The 22488-nt window shown below is 42.0% G+C and overlaps 1 protein-coding gene across 5 annotated transcripts in view; it reads left to right on the forward strand.

The window, feature by feature from the left end:
* The window catches only part of LOC137425122 (host cell factor 1), a 148703-nt gene that overhangs the window by 4224 nt on the left and 121991 nt on the right, over positions 1-22488 (forward strand). For 4 of the 5 annotated variants that reach the window (XM_068113233.2, XM_068113235.2, XM_068113236.2 and 1 more), the window contains exons 2-5: positions 10437-10585; positions 10815-10975; positions 15472-15680; positions 19863-19947. In XM_068113233.2, coding sequence (XP_067969334.2) covers positions 10437-10585; positions 10815-10975; positions 15472-15680; positions 19863-19947 — 604 coding nt within the window. The remainder of the gene's footprint in view (positions 1-10436; positions 10586-10814; positions 10976-15471; positions 15681-19862; positions 19948-22488) is intronic. The other variant, XM_068113237.2, reaches the window with a different exon arrangement.

Here is a 22488-nt window from a genome sequence, read left to right on the forward strand (position 1 = left end):
CATTCATTCATTCATTCATTTTCGTTCATTGAAATCATTAAACACTGGACAAGGCAGTCCAAAGACTGAAATTTGTCAAGTTCACAATAATAAAACGGTAGTGGGCCTTTGTGGTGGTGAGACCTCCACCCATAGAGACCCCGAGAGAGTTTTGCTAATGGGTTGCTTTGGCCAAATGTGAGTTGTTTTTATTTTTTTGAATCTTATCAAAGTAAGAACACTTTGCTGTAGTAATTCATGTTCACTGATTCCAAACATTGCCTCTAAAAGGTGGTGGGATCAAAATTGAATCAATTTAATTCAATATTTTTGAAAATTAGGTAATCAGGTAACGAACTAACCAAGAAAAAGAATATATTTTTTCCAAACATTTCCCCCCTTCTAACATTCAAAGGAACCCTTTCAAACACAAACAAATCATTGGCATCTCCCGCGATGAAGCTAACTCCGAGGGCCTTTCACTTACTCACCGCAGGCAGGTTGGTGGTCTTTCTGTCTTCTACCGACTCCTCTCTGGCCTTACTCCCCCAGCTCTCTCTGTGCTCTGTCCCCCAAATATTCCTACAGGTCGCACAAGATCTGCCAGCAACCCTCTTATGGTTAAACTGCCAAAATCAAGACTCTCTGCTCACCTTTTTTTTTTTTTTTTTTTTTTTTTTTTTTGTATACTGAATCGAGGCTCGTGAAAGAGCTAACATTTATTACACAAACAAATCAACCAGACATACAAAATATACAAAAAGAGGGAGCGGAAGACAAGATGGGGAGAGAAGGGGAAGCACACAACCACAACATTTGAGAGCAGGGAGAAGTGTGGGAGGGAGAGGGCTTGGGGGCAGGAGGCGTGGGAGGGGGAGGGGGGGGGGGGAATATAAGTAATTATAATGAGGCGTGACTCACATTAACAAATCAAATCTAAACACTATAGCATGTATGTATGTATGTATGTATGTATGTACAGTCACGTGAAAAAGTAAGTACACCCCATGTAAAGTTTTGACTTTTTCAACATATTTCAACATACAGCTATTTGATCTTCATTTCAACAATATTGATAGATAAAGGTGATATAATATAACAAATATCATGAAACATTTACATTTTGTAGTCCATTGTATAATTTAAATAAACATAAATGCAAATTTCGCATGTGGAAAAAGTAAGTACAGGCAGTCCCCGGGTTACGAACGAGTTCAGTTTTTAAGTCTGTCTGTAAGTCGAATTTGTATGTAAGTCGGAACAGTTGCGTACGGTTCACATCTAGCGTCAATTAGTCAAATGTTTGTCTTAGTATATAGTATATATTTTACCTAAAACATCTGTAGGTATAAAAAACATGAAAGACACATTTCTTAAACTGTTTAGATAGAAAAGAAAAGATAATGATTAAAGGTTAACACTTACTCTCATTCCAATTGATGCCTTGCAAACCTTGAAACGATCATACCTTGATATATCCCTCCGAGATGATGGGCCTGGTGTTGGAGAGGATGGACCTGGGGCTGGTCAATTTTCTTAAAGTAAACATCAAGGGTGGCTTGAACAGAGCTTTTCTGATATTTCTGTTGTCTACCGCTCCCCTTATTATATATTTTGTGTGTCTGTTTGATTTTTTTTCTGTGTGACAAATGTTAGCTCTTTCACGAGCCTCGATTCTACATACAAAAAAAAACAAAAAACTTTTTTTTAATAATAGGCTTTACGGAGGTCGGTACGTAAGTACGGGCGTTCGTAAGTCGGGCGTTCGTAACCCGGGGACTGCCTGTACACCCCTACATTTATCACTACTTCAAATACCTAAAATTCGAATCAGGTGCACCAGCTCAGGTGCAAATGATTAGAACATCGTTAGAGAGGATCTTAGAGGAACCTGTCTTATTTAAACCTCAGACATTTAGTTTGGTTTGCTCTTTGTTGTTGTTGAAGTGTGCGGCATCACCATGCCTAGATCAAAAGAGCTCTCTGAGGCCTTCAGAATGAAGGTTACAGATGCCTACGAGTCTGGGAAGGGATTAAAAAAGATCTCCAAACAATTTGAAATCAATTATCCGACTGTCCGGAAGATCATCTACAAGTCAGAAGATTCCAAACAACTGCCAACTTGTTCAGGCCAGGCCGCCCCAGCTAGTTTAGCCCGAGAGCAGACCGCAAGATGCTGAAAGAAGTCTCTAAGAACCTCAGAATGTCATCACGGGACCTACAGGTAGCTCTTGCCACTGTTGATGTCAAAGTGCACGAGTCTACCATTAGAAAGTGGCTGCACAAATTTGATCTCCATGGGAGGTGTGCCAGGAGGAAACCTTTGCTGTCCATAAAGAACATCAGGGCAAGACTAAAGTTTGCCAATTTACACCTGGGCAAAGACCAGTACTCTGGAACAATGTGCTCTGGAAAGATGAGTCAAAGGTAGAGCTATTTGGCCACAGTACCAGAAGATATGTTTGGCGAAAACCAAAGACAGCATTTGACCACAAGATCCTGATACCAACTGTAAAGCATGGTGGTGGAAATATGGTTTGGGGCAGCTTTGCTGCATCAGGGCCTGGGCAGCTCACCATCATAGAATCCACTATGCATTCTTCATTGTACGAGAGGGTGCTTGAGGATAATGTGAGGCCATCTGTCGGAAAGTTGAAGCTCAACCGAAGGTGGACCTTGCAGCATGACAATGACCTGAACATACCAGTAAATCCACCAAGGAATGGCTGAAAAGAAAGAAATGGAGGGTTCTGGAATGGCCAAGTCAAAGCCCGGATCTAAATCCCATCGAGATGTTGTGGGGGGGATTTGAAACGAGCTGTGCATACAAGAAATCCCTCAAGCATCGCACAGTTGAAAGAATTCTGCATGGAGGAGTGGGAAAAAATTTCTCCCAGTCGATGTCAGAGACTGGTAGACAGTTATAAGTTACGCCTACTTCAGGTTGTTTCTGCCAAAGGGTGCAATACCACCTATTAGAGTCAAGGGTGTACTTACTTTTTCCACAGAAGGAAATGGCATCTCTGTTAATTCTTTGTTGAATAAATTATTGCAAAGTCAATTTTTCATTGTTTTTTGTTCAATCAGATCACTTTTATCTTTAGATACTGTTTAAATGAATGAATGAATGATCGTTTTAATGCCATTTTCCCCGCTAGAGCGGGGGTTAGCCTTGCGGGCCCCATGACAATCATGGTTCCCTGTTTGAGGCAATGTTTTTATGGCCGGATTCCCTTCCTGACACCAACCCTTAGTCTCCTCCTACGATGCGCAGGGATACGGTGTACCTATTCTAAACCGGGGTACACACCGGGATTGATATGCTAGGTCAATGTTTAAATGTCATGTTTAAATGAAGATCAAATATTGATATGTCAACATATTGTTGCGGTTTTGTGAATAAAGGCAACCCCCCATAGTTCGTTACACCACAACATGTAGCCTCGTATAGTTAGTTATTTCTTATTAAATGTAAAGCATAGTCCCCTTTCCGGTGTTAGGATGCGTTGATATGCGTTGAGGCAGGCTGGGTAATTGTAGGCCTCATTGAAGCCTAAAGTGCCTCGTCATGGGACTAGGCCAGGCCTTGCAGGCCCGAAGGAGGAGCTAAAGGGAGTGGCCGAGGGCATGGCCAATGAGGGGCTGTCACGACACGTGACCCCAGGCGGCCAATGGAGGCCCGTGGAACATTCGAGTGGGGTTTCGGGGGGTTATCAAACTTGACCCAGACTCCCCGCTCTCTCTCTCTGACTCTCTTGCTGGGCTCCTGAGATACTCTCTTGCTGGGCTCCTGCTATACTCTCCCTCGCTCGCTTGGCTCCCGCAGACTGAGCGCTCCTCGGGTTCCTGCTACGTGCACGTTATCGATCGTCGTCCCTGCCGCGATCATCTCTGGCTGTGGTGTCCCAGGTTGGAGCGATTCTCGGGGCTTCCGTCCAACGAGCCCATCCGGGTGAGCTGCACGACCGAGCCCATCCAGGCGAGCTGCACGAAGTGGCCGCGCTTCATGCGCATTACCCTCTTCCTTCCCTTCCCTGAATGAATGAGGGCCCTTGTCTGGGAACCTAGGTAAGGCTGTTAAGATTCTTTGCTTCGTCCATGTTCTGTAAATACTGTGAATAAATACTGTGTTTTGGTTTCCAACCTGGCCGTCATCGTCTTTTCCATATTGACCTAGCATCGCCCCGAATTAAAACCGCTCGATCGGGTTCAATAGTGTTAACGGCACGAGTTACGCGACGCACAACCGCTCGGGCGTCCAGGATCAGCGTGACTCGCCCGGGGTTCAGTCCCCGTTCTCACAGCTGCGTGTGTCTGAAGGTATTCGGGTGGAGACCGTTAACCCTTCCGCGCTTAGCTGCGGGCTCGGCAGCTGGAATTGCTTAGCAATCCGTCCACCACTAGTGTAGTTGTGGTTGGCGGCCTCGTGGACCCGGAGTTTGAGGGGGAGCAAGGCTTAAACCCCCTTTCGTACGTCGACGAACCCGGGATCCGCAACAATATGTTAAAAAGATAAAGAAAACATTTCATGGTGTGTACTTACTTTTTCCACATGCGAAATTTGCATTTATGTTTATTTAAATTATACAATGGACTACAAAATGTAAATGTTTCATGATATTTGTTATATTATATCACCTTTATCTATCAATATTGTTGAAACTAGGGCATGCCCGTACTATATCTATATCTAAAATTATATCCCCCCCTCTATTTACATGAAATGGTTTGGTCCATGAAATGTTTTGGTTCATTCGCAACGCCAAAGCGAACGGCGAACGCTTTACATGAAATGGTTTGGTGCATGAAATGTTTTGGTCCATTCGCAACGCCAAAGCGAACGGCGAACGGCTTGCGAGTACAGTGACAATCCCCCCGGGGTTTTTATTAGTTTTAAAACATAGTTTAACGCCAACATAGCGCCAACATAGTTTGCAAACGTGAAATAAATGAATACGCTCTCAAATGTGCCATCCGAGGCAGAGTGTGTCCGCCACGTTCGGCACACGCGATAGCTCGCTGCTCTCTGATTGGTTGAATCGTTTTTTGGACATAGCTCGGTAAGTAATTGTCCGATTAATATGAAACCTTGAAAAGGCACATCCTCGGGTCCCCAGCAATATACCTGGCAAGTTTAAAGTATATCGGACCCGTGGTTGTCGAGAAACAGCGGTCACAGACAAACGTACAAACAAACACACAGAGATTACTGGAATTATAGATAGATGAAGATCAAATAGCTGTATGTTGAAATATGTTGAAAAAGTCAAAACTTTACATGGGGTGTACTTACTTTTTCACGTGACTATATGTATGTATGTATGTATGTATGTATGTATGTATGTATGTATGTGCATACGTATGTACCTTATAGTGTTACGTGCTCCTCCCCGACCCCCTGGTCACGGTGTACCTCCGAGCCCCGAGAGGAGTCACGGCAGAAAAATGTGTTATTCTGTATGTCAAAGATGAATGGTGAAGCCACACCAATTGTTACAAACCAACAGGTATTGTATTAAGATCACACATGAATAACAGTACAAAAACAATAGTAATCAATTGTACAACAAATAGTATATCATTCCTATGATGGTACCATCAGGTTCGTACAATATAACTCACTGTGGTCCAAGTGAGCGAAAAGAAGAAGATTCCCAATGTCTCTATTCCCCGGCTTCAAGCCAAAGTCGATCCGCTCCAGCGATCGACAGATCAATGTCCAATCGAGACCAGAATCCCGTTGAGTTGGCAGTTACAGGCTGCCAAAGCTGTGCAAAGGTGCCCTCCAGGCGACTGGGAAATCCAAAGGTGCCCTCCCGGCGACTGGGAAATCACACCCTCGGGTATGGACGTTCCACAGCTCGCAGTCGGCAAACCTCAGATTTACCTTCAGGTATATCCGCGTTGCACACACACACACCAGATACGTCTGAAAGCGGCTGACGTGAAGGAAAGAAAAACCTTGCGCGCTGCGCAAAGGCTGAAGCGAAGCAAAGAAACCTTGCTCGACGCACAAAGCGCGCAAGTCAAAATGGCCGAAGGCCGTACTCGAGACGTAACGGCAGTCCAATGATTCTCTTCGGAATCGACCGCAAAACCTGACACGCAGGTTGATCTGTCCCAGCGATAACAACTCTGTCGCAGGAATCCCTTTCCTGGGAAACCCAAAGTTCACTCGTGACTCTTGCTCGCCAACGTTCGCTCTAGACCTCGAAGCGACTATGCTTCTTGTCCGACTCAACTCGCTCCGCCTTCTTTTTCTCCTCCTTCTTCGTCGTCCGGTTCCGGTTTCATTTAAAACTAACTTTTTCACCTTTTGAAAACAGTTCATAAACAATAAACCTTTTGACAACAATAATAGTACATGGAATCGAAAATGTTTACAGTGGATGAAAACCACCACAACGGAAGTGACGAATCCGTAACAATAGAATGGAAAGAATGTTGGCCAATTATTTTCAGATTCTGCATACTTGCTCAGAGTACTCTGGGTCAGGTGAAATAACCCCGGCCCTCTCCATTCCCCACCTCCCGCCCCCACCCCATAACCCCGGGAGACTTGCAATTTTTGCCTGTATACGTGCCTCATAATGCAAGGCGTTTAACCACTGAGTCCTACCGGAGGAAGGTGGTATTGAGGGTAGGGAAACGATGCCAAAACGCCATTTCTGAAAAAAAATCTAAGTTTGAGTATACTGTATATCCCCATTTGTATCGCTTTGATGATAATTTAATAACTATTACATTTGTCTGAAACTACACCCTATAGTAATGTTAATTGCCAGTGAAAATTATACTTCATACGAAAAGATGCTAATTCTCTGTATGTAAATACATTTGTTGATAAAGAAAACCTGCGTAAACCTCCACTGTCTCTTATGTCTTGGTACTTGTAATTTTCACCTGCAGACATGGCATTGTGCATCGTTCACTGACACCTATTTCGCTCCCACAAGAAGCGGGTATTTACTGCTACTAGTGACCCAAATCCATGAAAACTGATTAATTATTATAGTGGGGCAGCTTAGCACCGAATTTCAAAGGGATGGGGAAATGCCGGATAAAAGCACCAAAATTTTATCAGGCAATCTTCAGGGTCCCAGTTATGATTCTATAACCGGCGCCAAGCGATACGACCACTCTTATTTGAAATTTTTTATTATTTGTGAAATTTTTATTTTTATTTTAGCAGGTGAGCGCCAGGGGTGTTGCCCCTATGTTTTTTCTTTTGTTTGTTATTATACTTGTGATTCTGCCACACGTTTGCACGTTTATTCGCTTTTAAATTCATTTTCTCGGCATGCATTGGTCTGGTTGACACTAAAGTTTCATCGTAGTATGCGTCTAATCATGTAGAATTTTTATGATAATTATGACGTCATAGATCACGTGGTACATGATCTTGGAAAACCTGAAAATATTTTGGACATCTTTGGAAGCAGTGCATAAATAATATTTGAAACTTGGCATGTCAGGAACGCACGATGGGGAAGAACATTCGATAATGATAATAATAATAATAATTCATTTATTTTGTATAGCGCTTTTCCAGAAGCCCAAAGGCGCTTTGACAGAGTGGAAAACATAATGCATAACAATACATGAAAACAACAATTGCAAAAAGACAAGAATCAAGAAAACAAACAGCAGCGATATACGGCATATATATAAGACAAGAATCAAAAAGACAAGACAAGAATCAATAGGGAAATATTTAAAGCAAAAGGAGGGAGAAGGAGAAGAGATAGTCAGGGGTTAAATGCTGTGGGTTGAATGTTGAATGCAGCGTTGAACAGGTGGGTCTTTAGTGATGTTTTGAATGTGGTGAGTGAGGAGGAGTCTCTGATGGTGTGAGGTAGTGAGTTCCAGAGGGTGGGAGCAGCGATGGAGAAGGCCCTGTCCCCCCAGGATCTGAATTTGGTCCGGATGGAGGGGGTCAGGAGGTTGGTACCAGCAGAGCGGAGGTTGCGGGTGGGAGTGTGTCTGGAGAGGAGGTCAGCCAGGTAGGATGGGGCCAGGTTATGGAGGGCTTTGTATGTCAAGAGGAGGATTTTGTACTGGATTCTCTGGGGGATGGGGAGCCAGTGAAGCTTGTAAAGGACGGGGGTGATGTGGTCACGGGTCCGGGAATGAGTGAGTAGACGGGCAGCGGAGTTCTGAATGTATTGGAGTTTATTGGTGATTTTTGAGGGTGAACCATAGAGGAGGCTATTGCAGTAGTCCAGACTTCATCGGTGCCTTCATTACGACGTCGTAATTGGATCTGTCGAACACTTTCTCCAGTCAGTATGAAATTTTTTGAGGGTCATCTATGAAGAAACTTGATGACAAAATTAAATTGATGACATTATTGTTATGGATTGGAAGCCATATTGGATTGAATAAAAAAAAAATTTAAAGCCTCTTCTCCAGAACAGCTGATCAGATCCATGCGAAATTTCATGCACATGGTCTGCTGAACTTTGGGAATATAGATTGTAATTTTAACCTCAAAGGTCACATCGTCTGGCAGCCATATTTTTTTAAACCTAAAAACCTTTTAAAATTTCTTCTCCAGAACGGCTGGATAGATTAAGGGGACACTTCACACACATGTTCCCCAAGCCTTGTGTATACCAGGGCGTTCACAAATATATCGTATCACATGGTCTGAAAATTGGGTCGCCACGTCAAAATCCAAGATGGCCGCCACCATATATATGTCTGAACCTTGTGAGCGGAATATCTTGAAAAATAAGCGAAGTACTAACTTCTAATCTGGTGTGTGGGTGTATCTACGCATAAGGGAGAACGCTATTGAAAATTGGGTCGCCACGTCAAAATCCAAGATGGCCGCCTTGCGTCTTCCACTTTGTCAACTCATCACTTCACCGACGGGGGACCTTGGCGTAACTCTTGTTGAGCTTGAATAGAGGCATGCCAAAGGCACTTGAGGAATCCTCTAACCCGCTTGTGGCCCAGCAGGTCGGCTCCACCATGTTCGCATGCTCGAGCCATGCTCCACGAGCCCAGCGTTGGTGTTTTCGACAGTAATGTTGAACACGTATGCACTGCCTCGCCCGATGATGGCACTGGCAGCGCTAATGTCTGCTTCGAATGTGTGTCGGTATAATTGTGATGTCAGTGTGGAAAGGGTTGTTAGGGTTAGGGGGAAAATAGGATGGGAAAAAGTATTTGAAGGGATTAGGGACAAAAGGGATGGATTAAACGAAGAGGGCCCAGACAAAAATGATATAGTTAGAAGTAGTTGTTCTCTCATACTTTCTGGCAGTTTAAGTTAACTTAAGAATTACTATAGGTTATGCTATTGTGATTTAAGTGCAGTATGTTTCAGTAAGGATTGCCTGTAACTGTCGTGATTGCAGTTCTAATTACTGTAGTCTGCAAGAATTACTCTAGTGAAGGGATGGTAGAGTTTTGCCTGGGGGTAGAGTGGGTGGGGGTGGTTACAGGGTTCGAGAAGTAAGGCGTGAAGGCTTTTTGGGAAGCATGAGGTTTGGAAGGAAAGGGTGAGGTATCAGGATGGATGGAAAGCTAAAGTTGGGATGGTTGGATGGATGGAAAGTTGGAGATCTTCAGAATGTAGGGAACTACTATGGCTATGGGGATGGAACATGCCAATACTCACCCACACATTTCCCCCACCATTCCGGATACGAGAGGAAGGTACCTGACTAAGCACTTTTACCAACTAAAACCGTACTCAGTTGAGTGCATACCTCCGCCAGACTGAACAGTTTATGTTTTGTATCCCACTGCTGGCCGCTGGGGTGGATCTGGATTCGGACCTGAACCAAAAACTTGGATTGGTTTTGTCACCTATCCAACTCATCCACCCAGTTTTCTCAAGTCGTCTACAACCTTTTGAAATATCATGCTCCCCAGTATATAGTTTTCGGCCCCATCTCTCAATGGTGAAGAATCATAAACAATGCTTGGATCCGGATCCAGATCTTCACCAAAATGATGCTACCAGCAACCATCGAATCATTTCATCAGTGTCACACACCCAACCTGTCCACCAAATTTTGTCTGAATCATTCCATAAATTTTTGCGATATCTTGTTCACAGACAGACAAACAAACAGACAGGGGTGAAAACATAACCTCTGTCCACCTTCGGTGGTGGAGGTAATGAAGTATCTAACGAGGGAATCACTTTATGTTTTGAATGGTCCACCCCGGGGCCATTTCCATAACTGCAACAATATGTTCCCAAATGTTTGCGAATTTAAGAAAATATATACAGGTTTTGTAAACTAATTCCTGAAAATCTGCACATGTCACAATGCTGAACTACGCTACAGTTGAAACCAAATAAAGTTAACTGCCCTCTTAACATTTTTCGCTTCTTGATGACAAAATGCTGTTTGTTTTAGAAATTGTGTTGAATGTCATCAAACTTTTGGAATGATTGCATCTTCATGACATTTGTGTTCCATTTTGTTTGCCCACAGCGACAAATCAGTGGTTCATTCCCGCCGTTTGTGGTGATGTACCCCCGGGTTGCGCAGCATATGGCTTTGTGCGTGATGGGACACGCTTGCTGGTCTTTGGGGGAATGGTTGAGTATGGCAAGTACAGCAACGACCTGTATGAACTGCAGGTAGTACGTTATTTATTCATTGAATTACATTGCCCAGCTGTGTTTTTTTTTTTTCCCAACCACACCTTCCCCCCATCCCTCCCTCCCTCCCTCCTGGTTCAGACCAAATTTCACACTGCCTTTTTTTGTTGCAAATTTAATGGAAATAGATTTTATGATATCAATTTAGCTATTATTTGTTCTCCTCTCTTCTGTTCATTCATATTATCTGTTCTCCTGAATCCTACAGGCAAGTCGCTGGGAGTGGCGGAAGTTGAGAGTGTTGCCACCAAAATCGGGTCCGATGCCTTGCCCGCGCCTCGGTCACAGCTTCTCGCTCGTCTCTGGCAAATGCTACCTGTTTGGTGGTCTTGCTAACGATAGTGACGATCCCAAGATCAACATCCCACGGTGAGGTGTTTGCATATGCCCATCAGTTATCTTGATTTGTTCATTTAATTTCTTTGTTGCACCATATATATATTTTGTTTGATGTTGCACTTGTGTTTTGTGTTAGAGGGGTTGCATTCACTGTCATTTAGGGCCATGCACATAATACACACACAAATTGGTGAGTTTGATCAAGGAAGTTTGATCCTCTCTCCCCCCTCTTCCTCTTTATATCTGCCATAAATCCCCCTCCCATTCCTTTTCTTAAATCTCCTCCCAAAGTTTTCCCTTTTATCCCAAGTTTGTCGACCACTTTATTCTTTCTTTTTCTACTTAATTGCGTTCCTCTTTCTTACTTTTATTGCTTCTTTAAATATCTCTGCCACCAAAGGTGGATGGAGGTTATGTTTTCACCCTTATGTTTATCTGTAAGGACAATATCTCAAAAATTTTGGACGGATTCGGAGAGGTTGTGTGTATGACGAGGAAGATTTCATTTGATTTTGGTGAAGATCCAGATCCAATAACTTTTTAAGTGATTCTTCATTATTGAGTGATAGGGCTAAACACAATATATAACATGATAGATCAAAAAATATGGACGGATTTGGACGAACTTGGTAGCCAGGTTGGGTGTGTAAAAAGCACGAATCGATTCGATTTTGGTGAAGATCCGAATCCAGATTCGCAGCCTATCAGTGGGATATAAAACGTAAACTCTTCAGTCTGGCGGAGGTATGCGCTCTACTGAGTGCCATTCTAGTTTACACAAGTGAATAAAAAAAATTCTGCTAAATTATAAAGGCAATGTAGGGATGACAAACTACAGTCTAAAAAAGGTCCTAAACAAGATAGGGATGATGTTGGTTTAGCTAACAGTATTGCCAGAGAGTAGCTAACAGTATTGCCATCACATAACAATCCCTACATCCCCACTCTTGCAGGGATAATGGCCTTAAAATGCCTGTTGTTTGTTGTTGTACTCAGAGGATACCCAATCTTGGAGCAAAAGTGCCAAGATATCTTAGTCAGCAAAGTCAAACACTGCACATGTTCCTATATTGTCTTACGTAACCCTAACTGTATCTTGCAGCTCTGTCTAATTGCTCGTTTTTCAAAGAGTAATGTCTTGATCCAGCCTCAGGCCACACAAGGATCTGCACTTAGAAATGTCCAAAATAACGTGTGGTTTCCCTCTAACCAATAGGGCGGGGACAGAGGGGAGGGGCAGAGCCTCTCAAGGAATTTCTGCACGGCCAGACACGTGAAAGACACTCTCATGAGTTTTACTGTTTTGTTCACTTGGTGTCAATAAAACTTATTATACACTCAAAATGCAAATGTCCTCGATAAACTACTATGGGAGGACGAAAATATACTCCAACCAAAATCTAATCTGCTTGTTCTTGTCACCTAACCAACCTGTCCACCAAGTTTATTCATAACTCGTCCATAACCTTTAAAAAAATATCATGTTATACGAGACCACCATGGAGGAAGTTGTCCGTATATCCCTTTTCAACCGATCTTTCTTATGGTGAAGAATCACTTAAAAATTAAATAATTATTGTAGCCAAATCCATATTCAGATCTTCACCAAAATCGAAACGATTAGTCCTTGTCACAAACACAACCTGTCCACTAAGTTTCGTACAAATCCGTCCACAACGTTTTGAGATGTCCTGCTACATATCATTTTTGGCCATATCACTCAATGGTGAAGAATCACTTTAAAAATTCTACTAGCTGAATCCAGAACTTCACCAAAATTGATTCGATTTTTCCTTGTCACACACACAACCTGTCCAACAAGTTTCATCCAAATCCATCCATAACTTTTTGAGATATCCTGCTGTTTTTGCTTAGCCCCATCTCTCCATGGTGAAGAATCACTTAAAAAATTAAATAATTCTCATATCCGAATCCATATTGAGATCTTCACCAAAATCGAATCTATTTTTCCTTGTCAGACACCCAACCGGTCCACCAGGTTTCGTCCAAATCCGTCTACAACTTTTCGAGATATCCTGCTGTGTATCGTTTTTTGCCCTATCTCCCAATAGTGATGAATCCCTTAAAAAATTATAGTAGCCGGATCCGAATCCGGATCTTCACCAAAATCTAATCATTTCGTCCTTGTAGCCAAATTGCTACTTCTCTGCTACACATGCTACCTCTGCCAAATTTCGTCCGAATCCGTTCACAACTTTGAGATATCTTGTTCACAAATGGACAGACAGACAGGGGTGAAAACATAACCTTCATCCACCTTTGGTGGCGGAGGAAATCAAAATGCCGGTGGGTGGAGTCAGCGACTCAGCGTTCCTATTAATTATGTCGTTATGGGTGGAGTCAGGCCAGCTGTTCAACCAATGGGTGGAAAGAGAGAAACAGACGGATAGAAAACTGCCGCTACTTTAATATATAGATGATTATGATCTCTTGTCCTGAAGAATAGTTGAGCTTTATTTGGTGAACCTGAACAGATATGACGATAGTGAAATAGTCATATGTATAGAGAGGCATCTACACATTGTATATATACATGTGGAGATGTAGCAATGAAACACTTGAATGTGACTGATCCCAAAGATATTTGACAACTGTTCGTCTTTGGGTGTTTGATGGCGACATGGACCCTGCATGTTAAAAAAAAAACTACACCGTAATGGGAAGTGTTGTGTCAAATTTGACTCGTTCTAAATCGATTGGTTAGGATACTGAATTAAATTAGGTAGACTCAGTATATAATAGTGTGTGGATACAGCATAGGACACAGATATATATTGAGATCAGACTTCTTTACTGTAGTGGGGTACCAGGAAACAAGTGCCACACCAGATATTGCTGTATGCATCCTGACCAGTAGAAAATGCCTGCCACACATTAACCTGTCTGTGGTACACAAAACAGTTCTGGGGGCATCCAGGGGGGAAATGTTTTTTGTTTTTTTTCGATTTCCTTTATTTTTTTTTGTATTCTAGGAGCATCCAGGGGGAAAGTGCTTTCTTTTCCGATTTCCATAATTTTTAGCCCTCGCCTGAGGAGAGGGTATTGCATTTGAGTCCATTTGTTTGTCTGTCTTTGTTTGTCTGTCTGTCTGTTTATTTGTGCGCAGTACTACGTCTACATTGTTGCACATAGCATCGCCATACTTTACCCACATATTTGCCTTGCCCTGGAATAGACTGTGCCCAATTTTTAACTCTCTAGGCCCAAGGCCTCCATTATGACGTCGTAATTCGATAATTCGACAAGTACAAAACTTCATCCAATCAAGATGCAATTTCTTGAGTGCCATGTCGGCATAAACTGGTGGAGAAAAAATAATAATGATGATGTCATCGGTCACGTGGTTCGGCCGCCATCTTGGAAAAACTGAAAAACTTTGCACCTCTATATCTATGAAAGCGCTGAATAGAAAAAATTGAGACATGGCTCATTGTAAAGAACTCTCCATGGGGAATAAAATGTTAATGATGATGTCATCAGTGCTTCCATTATGACGTCATAATTTGACAAGTACAAAACTTCATCCGATCAAGGTGAAATTTCTTGAGCATAATCTCGAAATAAATTAGTTTAAAAAATAAAATAATGATGACGTCATCAGTCACGTGGTTCGGCCGCCATATTTGTGTTATACAAAAGCCTTAAAAACCACTGAAAATACATCCTGGCGAGGGTTTGCAATCTCTGATTGCTCCTTCTTGTGTTTATTGCAATGTGTATTCATTCACCTGGAAATGAATAGTAGCAATGCCTTCATTCTGCTTATTAACAGTTTTGTGATGTGGGGAGGATGGGTGATATCTGTAGCCTCTTTTTCAGACTTGAGATTATCTTTTCACGTCATTAAGTGAGTACAGCAGAACGTGACCACAGTAAGCAGAAGGCAAGTTTAAATTTGCCAGGAGTCCCAGTGCCAGACTTTGGATGAATTATGATAAAAACTGCATTTTGCTTTCCTCGGCAATAGTAATTGACCTCAGCCCTGATAGAATAAATCGATTCACAACAGCCTCCCACGTTCTGGCATTATTGTTTTTTTTACATCATTCCTTTATGAATGCTTTTGGACCTAACCCGGAGATTTGCAAAATAAATATGAAACAACCAAAATAGTTGAATAGAGTATTTGTGGTGGTGAGAAAATGTACATTTTCAGTGATTTTGGTCTTTGGCATATTTGGGGGTCAATATGAATTGAAATTTACAATTCTACTTCATTTCTTCGAGTTGATGTTATTGTTTACATAGTTGACCCCAAGCCTGACCTCACAATGCTATCTTCTTCCAATACATACTGTAGAATGTTTAACATCCACAAGTTTGTGCTCGCAGATTAGACGACTCCTTTAGCATAACCTGATAAGGACAGCCTACTGTAAGATGCCATGCCAACTTAGAAAAAAGTACAAGGCATTGAGGTTGGCTTTTTCCTTTTCATTCATCACTGTCGACATTCTAACCAAGAGTTATCTTTATGACTCTTCTTTTTCCTTGTATCACCCAAGCTACCTCAATGACCTTTATGTGTTGGATCTGAACCCGGGTTCATCTGGGCTAGCCTGGGAAATCCCAGAGACGCGAGGTGGTGTACCTCCTCCTCGGGAGTCGCACACTGCTGTGACACACACACAACCCGGTGGCCTACACCCCAGGCTCATCATATATGGTGGCATGAGCGGTTGTCGCCTCGGAGATCTTTGGTCTCTCAATATCGGTACGGCGTGTCCCACTGCTCCAACATATTAACCACTTTTTATTTTTGCATATATTGGTCAGTCTCCATTGTGTGTGCCCCAGTTTAGAATAGGTACACCGTATCCCTGTGTGTCGTAAGAGGCGACTAAAGGGTTGGTGTCAGGAAGGGCATCCGGCCATAAAAACATTGCCTCAAAAAGGGAACCATGATGATTGTCATGGGGCCCACAAGGCTAACCCCCGCTCTCGCAGGGGAAATGGCCTTTAAAAAAAGAATGGGTCAGTCTCCATTGTGTGCATTAAGGGTTAGGCATACGAGGTTTAAACATTGGTTTGTCAATTTCTCATTTTGCGCATGTACAACTCACCTGCACTTGTAATCCATTATTATAACTTTTTTAATTGGTGGGAAATTTGAACCACTTGAATATAGGTCATGAAGACAATACTATCCAAATAAATTGGGAAAATTTTCAAGAAAGCTGTATATTATATTTTAAAAGAAGTCATATGGTATAGAAAAAGGGAAAACAAACTGTGGCTAAGTGACACACTAAGGTTAAAAGTGGAAGACTATAGTACAAGTAGTGAGAGACAAATTAAAAACAGAAAGAAAAGTGAATTCCTACTTATATTGGTCAGTCTTTTGCAAAGATTTGCAAAGATTTTGCAAAAATTGCAAAGAAGATCGAAACAATTTTGGGACAACAAAGGAAACTAAATTGAAGAGACAAGTCGAGGAAATGAAAGTATAATAATGCTTGAAGCTATACAATTCTTAAGGAAATGCTCTAAAAAGTTGGTTGATAATGCACCTGGTCTGAAGGATGAAAATGGGAAAGTTTTAAAAAGTGAAACAAGAAAAGAAAGAGAAGGATGTATAAACTATTTTGAAGCATATATACAGTACTATACCAATTGCTTTAAGGGTGTAGTACTGGTGAACAGGTGATTTTTTTTTTTGATTTTTTTTTTTTTAGCTGAACAGTTTCCTTATAGTCGTATAAACAAGAATCATGCTATTAGAGGTCATAGAAGTACCCCTAATTATTGAAAAATTCAAATTTCAATTCAATTCAATATAATATTTTGCATGAAATTTGTTATAACTTGGGAAATGCATCATTCATTTGGGCTGAAATTTGGACAGGATATTCAGAATATCACTTCCTTTAAAATGATGAAGGCTTTTGCTACTGTGGATTTATTGAAGGACAACCAAGTTTTATCTGGTAATTGGCATAATTAGCTAATTAGTGAACATTTGACATAATTTCACAAAATCCTCTCATCAGGTAGTAGAGTAACACATGTATAATACATGTACCAAGTTTTGTGTGAAAAGAATGATAGGTGACATAGAAGATAGAAGTAGAAATGTGTTCTTTGTTTTTCCTTGTTTTTTATTGACGGTCTAATTTATGCAAATTATATGCATGTAATATGACAAAGAAGCGTTGAAACTGGTCTGAGTTAAAGCCAAGATTATATCTTTCAAGAAAAACTGAAAATTAGATATTAACTTGACTTTGTTTTTGTGTAAAGGCCTCTCAAAGGTACCTATGTAGTTTTCTCAATTTTTCACCAGTACTACACCCTTAAGGGGATGGCAGGATTGAATCAATCGGAGGGTTCTGCAAAGTAGAAACAGAAAGCACGAGTCATCTTCTCTCATGTCAGAACACCTGAACACACAAAGGCACAGCAATGCATGCAAAGTAATCCGCTGGCACATCCGCAAAAACTTTATTATCCCGGTCTCAGAAAAATAATGGAAGCACGAACCAAAAGCGATGGTTGAAAATGAGGACATGATGATCACGTACAACCTGATTATCCCATCTAGAATGAACATAGAAAACAAAACATTATGACCATGACATAGTACTCAGATACAAAAAGGAAAGGACTACATTCCTTATGGAGGTGTCAGTATCCAGCAACCTTTTGTCTGAATAACACGAAAATTAGAAAAAATAATCCCAGTACCATGTTCTGAAAAACTAAATTGAGAGAACCTGGAAGCTGAAGAGTGCCGACATTGTGCCATTGATAGCAGTTAGAGCAATGGGAGTCATAAAGAAGAACCTCACTGAGATCTTAAAACGATCCTGGGAATATTACTACAAGTGAGTTACAATTGGAGGCTGTCCAGGGCTCAGTGACAACCCTGAAAAGAACTCTCAGAACACCAAAACTTCACCACTTGGTACTAGAAACGTGATCCTCTATCGAAATGGAAGTGGATACTTCAAATCCATGGAGGACTCCGTTCCAAATTCTGAAACCCGCAAATGGAGATTACAACCAACAAGTATTAACCCAGATCAATGAATGTTAAATTTGTTCCACAGGAGACAGCCCCCAAATAAACAGAAAATAAGTAGAAATGGCAATTAATTAAATGAAAAGTGGAAAAGTAGTCAGAATTGGTAATCAAATAGAGCATTGGAGCCATCTGGAGGACCCGAACAGGTAAAGACAACAAAGCAATGCGGATGAAGGCCTTGTAGCATTTGCCTTGCTTCCTTGAGAGCCATGTGTTGCAACTCTGTCATCAAGTCTCATCGTGACACGCAAGCCATTTGCGCTGACCGTAAAACAATCAAAGAACGAGAGTCTATGGTTATGATCATGACAAAATGATTAATGATATATGGCAGAAAGAGGAGGTACCGGAATATTAGAAAAGCTATTAAAGTACCAATATATAAAACCAAAGGAAGTAGATAAGAATGCAAATATCGTGGAAAAAGCTTATTGTCTGCTCCAGGCAAAATATTATTGAGTGTTTTGCTAAACCCGATAAAGCCGATGATAGCGAATAAAATGAGTGAACAGCTTGCTGATGTTGAAAAAGGAATGTCAACTGTTGACCACATTTTCACTCTTAGGTTTTAGAAAATAAGTGCGAGCATGAAAATCCCTTGTTTATTAAGAGTACTGAAGAAGATATATGAAAGGGTGTATATATCGCACCATAATGTGTGACGAAATGTTGGGGGAGTGTTTTGAAACAAAGACAGGAGTAAGGCAAGAATGTGTTCTCTCACCGGGATTGTTTAACATACGAGGGCGTGTTGAAAAGTAATGCCTCCTATTTATTCTTTTTCTCAAAAACATGTAAAGATATTTGAATGAAACTATACTTTTGGCAATCATTATTATTCTTCCACACATTTTTGCCAATGTTCAAGTAGTTTTTGATGCCAGCACAATAGAACTGCATGTCCTGCTGACAACCAGCACTGACAGCATGGTGCTACCCTCCACCATCTTAACAAACTAACTGACACATCTTGTGTCAGAGTCACGAAAATTCGCATCCAGTGGCGGGAAGAACTAATGTGATGTCTGCTCTTTGTTTCATTTGAATATCTTTCCGTTTTTGGAGAAAAGTAATAGGAGGCATTACTTTTCAACACGCTCTTGTATTTATGGATCAGACTGTGTAAGGTAATGGAGGACAACATTGTGGGACTTTGTAATCGACAGCACAAAATCTTTTCCGAGATAGTGAACGGTGGAGAGATGTGGTTCGGGCTCTGTGATGCGTAGCAGTGGGATGATCCAGCAAAGTAACGCATGATCTTTTATGTACATGCTTTTTTTTCTTTTTCTTTAAAAATTTTTTTTTTTTTTTAAAATACACGTAATTTGGTAATCCCATTTTACTCCAATACTCTCCATCCCCCTCTTTTCTAACATCCTATTAAATTTTGCTCTTTTGACCAGCCATATGATCCTCAGCCTTTTTAACAATTCTTTATACCACCATGCCCACAACTTTATTAATTGGAGAATTTGGCTAATAAATTACATTTTGTGAATTTATTTGAGCAGCAAATGGCCAAGAGTTCTGCACTCTCCTTTCACTGTTGATGTAGTGTTATAAAGGATTTGGATGAATGATTATGTTGAAAACATAATTCGCATTTTTCATTACCTGTAAAGCATAATCCAATAAATACAAAAAACGATGAATTTTGTAAGAAAAATGTCATTTTGGTTTATCTAAAAAGAGGGGCAATATACAGTGGAGAGAGAGGGTGCAGGAGGATGGAGGATGGAGGATATCACTATATCATCAAAACAAAGACAAAGCAATAAAGCTTCACAAGACACTCACTATAAATATTGGAAATCTATAATTTCCTCCCTGGCTCCATTTCCTTCTCCTTTATGCTGTATGTTTTCTCAGATACCTTTACCTGGACGAATCCAGTGCTGAGTGGTGTGCCTCCTCTACCTCGCAGCTTGCATTCTGCTACAGTCATTGGAAACAAGTATGGGAAATAAAAATGGCTCACGCGCAAATGTTAAGTTTACACCTGTCTGTATCCAAGCACGTGACTTGTGGATACACTTTCCATGAATGCAATTTTTTGAGACTAGGATGTATTCATACCTTTAAATATCACAAGGGTTCTGTGACAGTTAAATAATCCGTAACTGTTCCTCTTGGTCATTTGGCAAAAGTACCAGTCCTTTTTTGTTTGTTTGTATGTATTGTTACATATCTATGTGAATTAATATTCAGATCTTTGCTTATCCGTGTGTAGTATATTAAGGGTTGTTGTGATTGGAGGGTCAGGAGCCCTTCTGAACCAGTGGCCGGAAACGGAAGTGACCGGAAACGGAAGAGGAAACGACACGAGGAAAAAAGGACGAGTATTCTTCTTGTTCTTCCTCGCCCCACTCGGACGAAAGGTGGCCTCGACCTTGCGCTGCGTGCCAAAGCGGCGTTCCGAAGCCCGTCTGGCGAGAGGAGTGCGGGGCCTGGTACGATACCGACCCGGTGGAGACGTCAAGTTGACGTGGGGCCGTGCATCGACCCCGCGTCTGGTACCGTTCGCGGCCCCGTCTAAAAAGACGCGTATGAGTCGCAGGTTGGGGCCTAGCACGCCTGGCAAGTGGCGTGGGGCTTTTAGCTTGCTTTACCGCGCCCGCTCCGCGTAGCCACGAGAGGCTGCAGCCGCGGGGCCTGGTACGATACCTGCCCGGTGGAGACGTCCACCCGGGGTTCGTTCAACCGCCCGAGTGCGGCGACGCCGACTATCATCTTGGTCAGGAGGGGCCCAGAGACATTGTGCGGGACCGAGACCATAAGGGTGTCGTGAGTACTCACCGGGACACACGTATATAGGATGGCCATCTTATTCATAGGGAATTGATTGTCATTGAAAGATTGTTGATGGTGGTGTATTGTTGATTGCTCGGGGAAAATCTCCGTGGTTGTGTCATTGGAAATTGTATGGTATCAGTACCATTGGGAAATATATTCTTGAACATCAGTGTCTCGTGGGTGGAATTCATAGGGATTGCGTTGCGAAAGCGCATCTATATAATACTACTTTCTGGCGAAGGTCCTCTCACGGTCTGGGGGTCACCGAGACCAGGTAGTCACCGAGGGGACCACGTAACAGAATTGGGGGCTCGTCCAAATTACGATTCGCAATTGGGTCTACGTCCGGGATTTAAAATTGTATAAAATAATAAAATAAGAATTTTTTATTAATTAAAATTAATTAATTAATTATTAATTGGTAAAATATTTTTGAGAAATTGGGCTAAAGTCTTGGGTGAAGGTTAACAGGTGTTAACGATAGGCACCATGGCGTTTGTGGCACAGAACTTTGGGGTAACCCCGAGTGAGGCACAGTTCCGAGCGTTGCTAAAGTCGGACCTCTTGAAATTGGCCAAACATTTTAACTTGGAGGTCCGAACTAATTTGAGGAAGGCAGAGTTGCAGGCCACGGTGATACAATCTATGGTGGGATTAGGAACATGGGACGAGTTAGCCTGGGAGTGGCTACCCGAAGAACCAGAAGACGTGGAGCTCCGGAAACTGGAGTTGCAATTACGGAGCCAGGAACGGATCAAAGAAGAAGAAAGGAAAGCAGAAGAGAGGAGGGAAGAGAAACAAGCAGAGGAAAGGAGAGTGGAACGAGAACTCCAGGAAAGGTTAAAAGAAGAAGAAAGGAAAGCAGAAAAGGAAAGAGCAGAAGAAGAAAGGAAAGCAGAAGAGAGGAGAGAAGAGAAACAAGCAGAGGAAAGGAGAGTGGAACGAGAACTCCAGGAAAGGTTAAAAGAAGAAGAAAGGAAAGCAGAAAAGGAAAGAGCAGAAGAAGAAAGGAAAGCAGAAGAGAGGAGAGAAGAGAAACAAGCAGAGGAAAGGAGAGTGGAACGAGAACTCCAGGAAAGGTTAGCAGAAGAAGAAAGGAAAGCAGAAGAGAGGAGAGAAGAGAAACAAGCAGAGGAAAGGAGAGTGGAACGAGAACTCCAGGAAAGGTTAGAAGGGAGAAAAGCAGAGGAGAGAAAAGCGGAAAGGGAATTAAAGGAACGTGACATGGAGCTTCAGCAAGAAATCAAATTCAAGGAGCTGGAGTTAATGAGAGAACGGGGAGAGGCACCACCCTTGCTGACGGGGTCGACACCTAACCAGAGAACCTGGGATGTGGGCAGACATGTGAGGCTGGTTCCACCGTTCAGTGAAAAGGAAGTCGCGAAATTTTTCCCACACTTTGAGAAAGTGGCTCGACAATTAAACTGGCCAGAGGAGGCCTGGACCATACTCGTGCAAAGTGTGCTGGTGGGGAAAGCTCAGGAAATTTATTCGGCGCTACCAATGGACCAATGTGCAGATTATGAGGTACTGAAGAAGCACATCCTCAAGGCCTATGAGTTGGTTCCGGAAGCTTACAGGCAAAAATTCAGGAATGCCAGGAAGAGGGAGAGTGAGACCCATGTGGAGTTTGCCAGAGTGAAAGAAAACATGTTCGATCGGTGGTGTGAGTCAAAAGGAGTCGGGAAAGACTTCGAAACAT

The sequence above is a fragment of the Myxine glutinosa genome, chromosome 4 (genome assembly GCF_964187855.1).
Source record: "Myxine glutinosa chromosome 4, kmMyxGlut1.1, whole genome shotgun sequence".
In the NCBI taxonomy this organism is placed as follows: Eukaryota; Metazoa; Chordata; class Myxini; order Myxiniformes; family Myxinidae; genus Myxine; species Myxine glutinosa.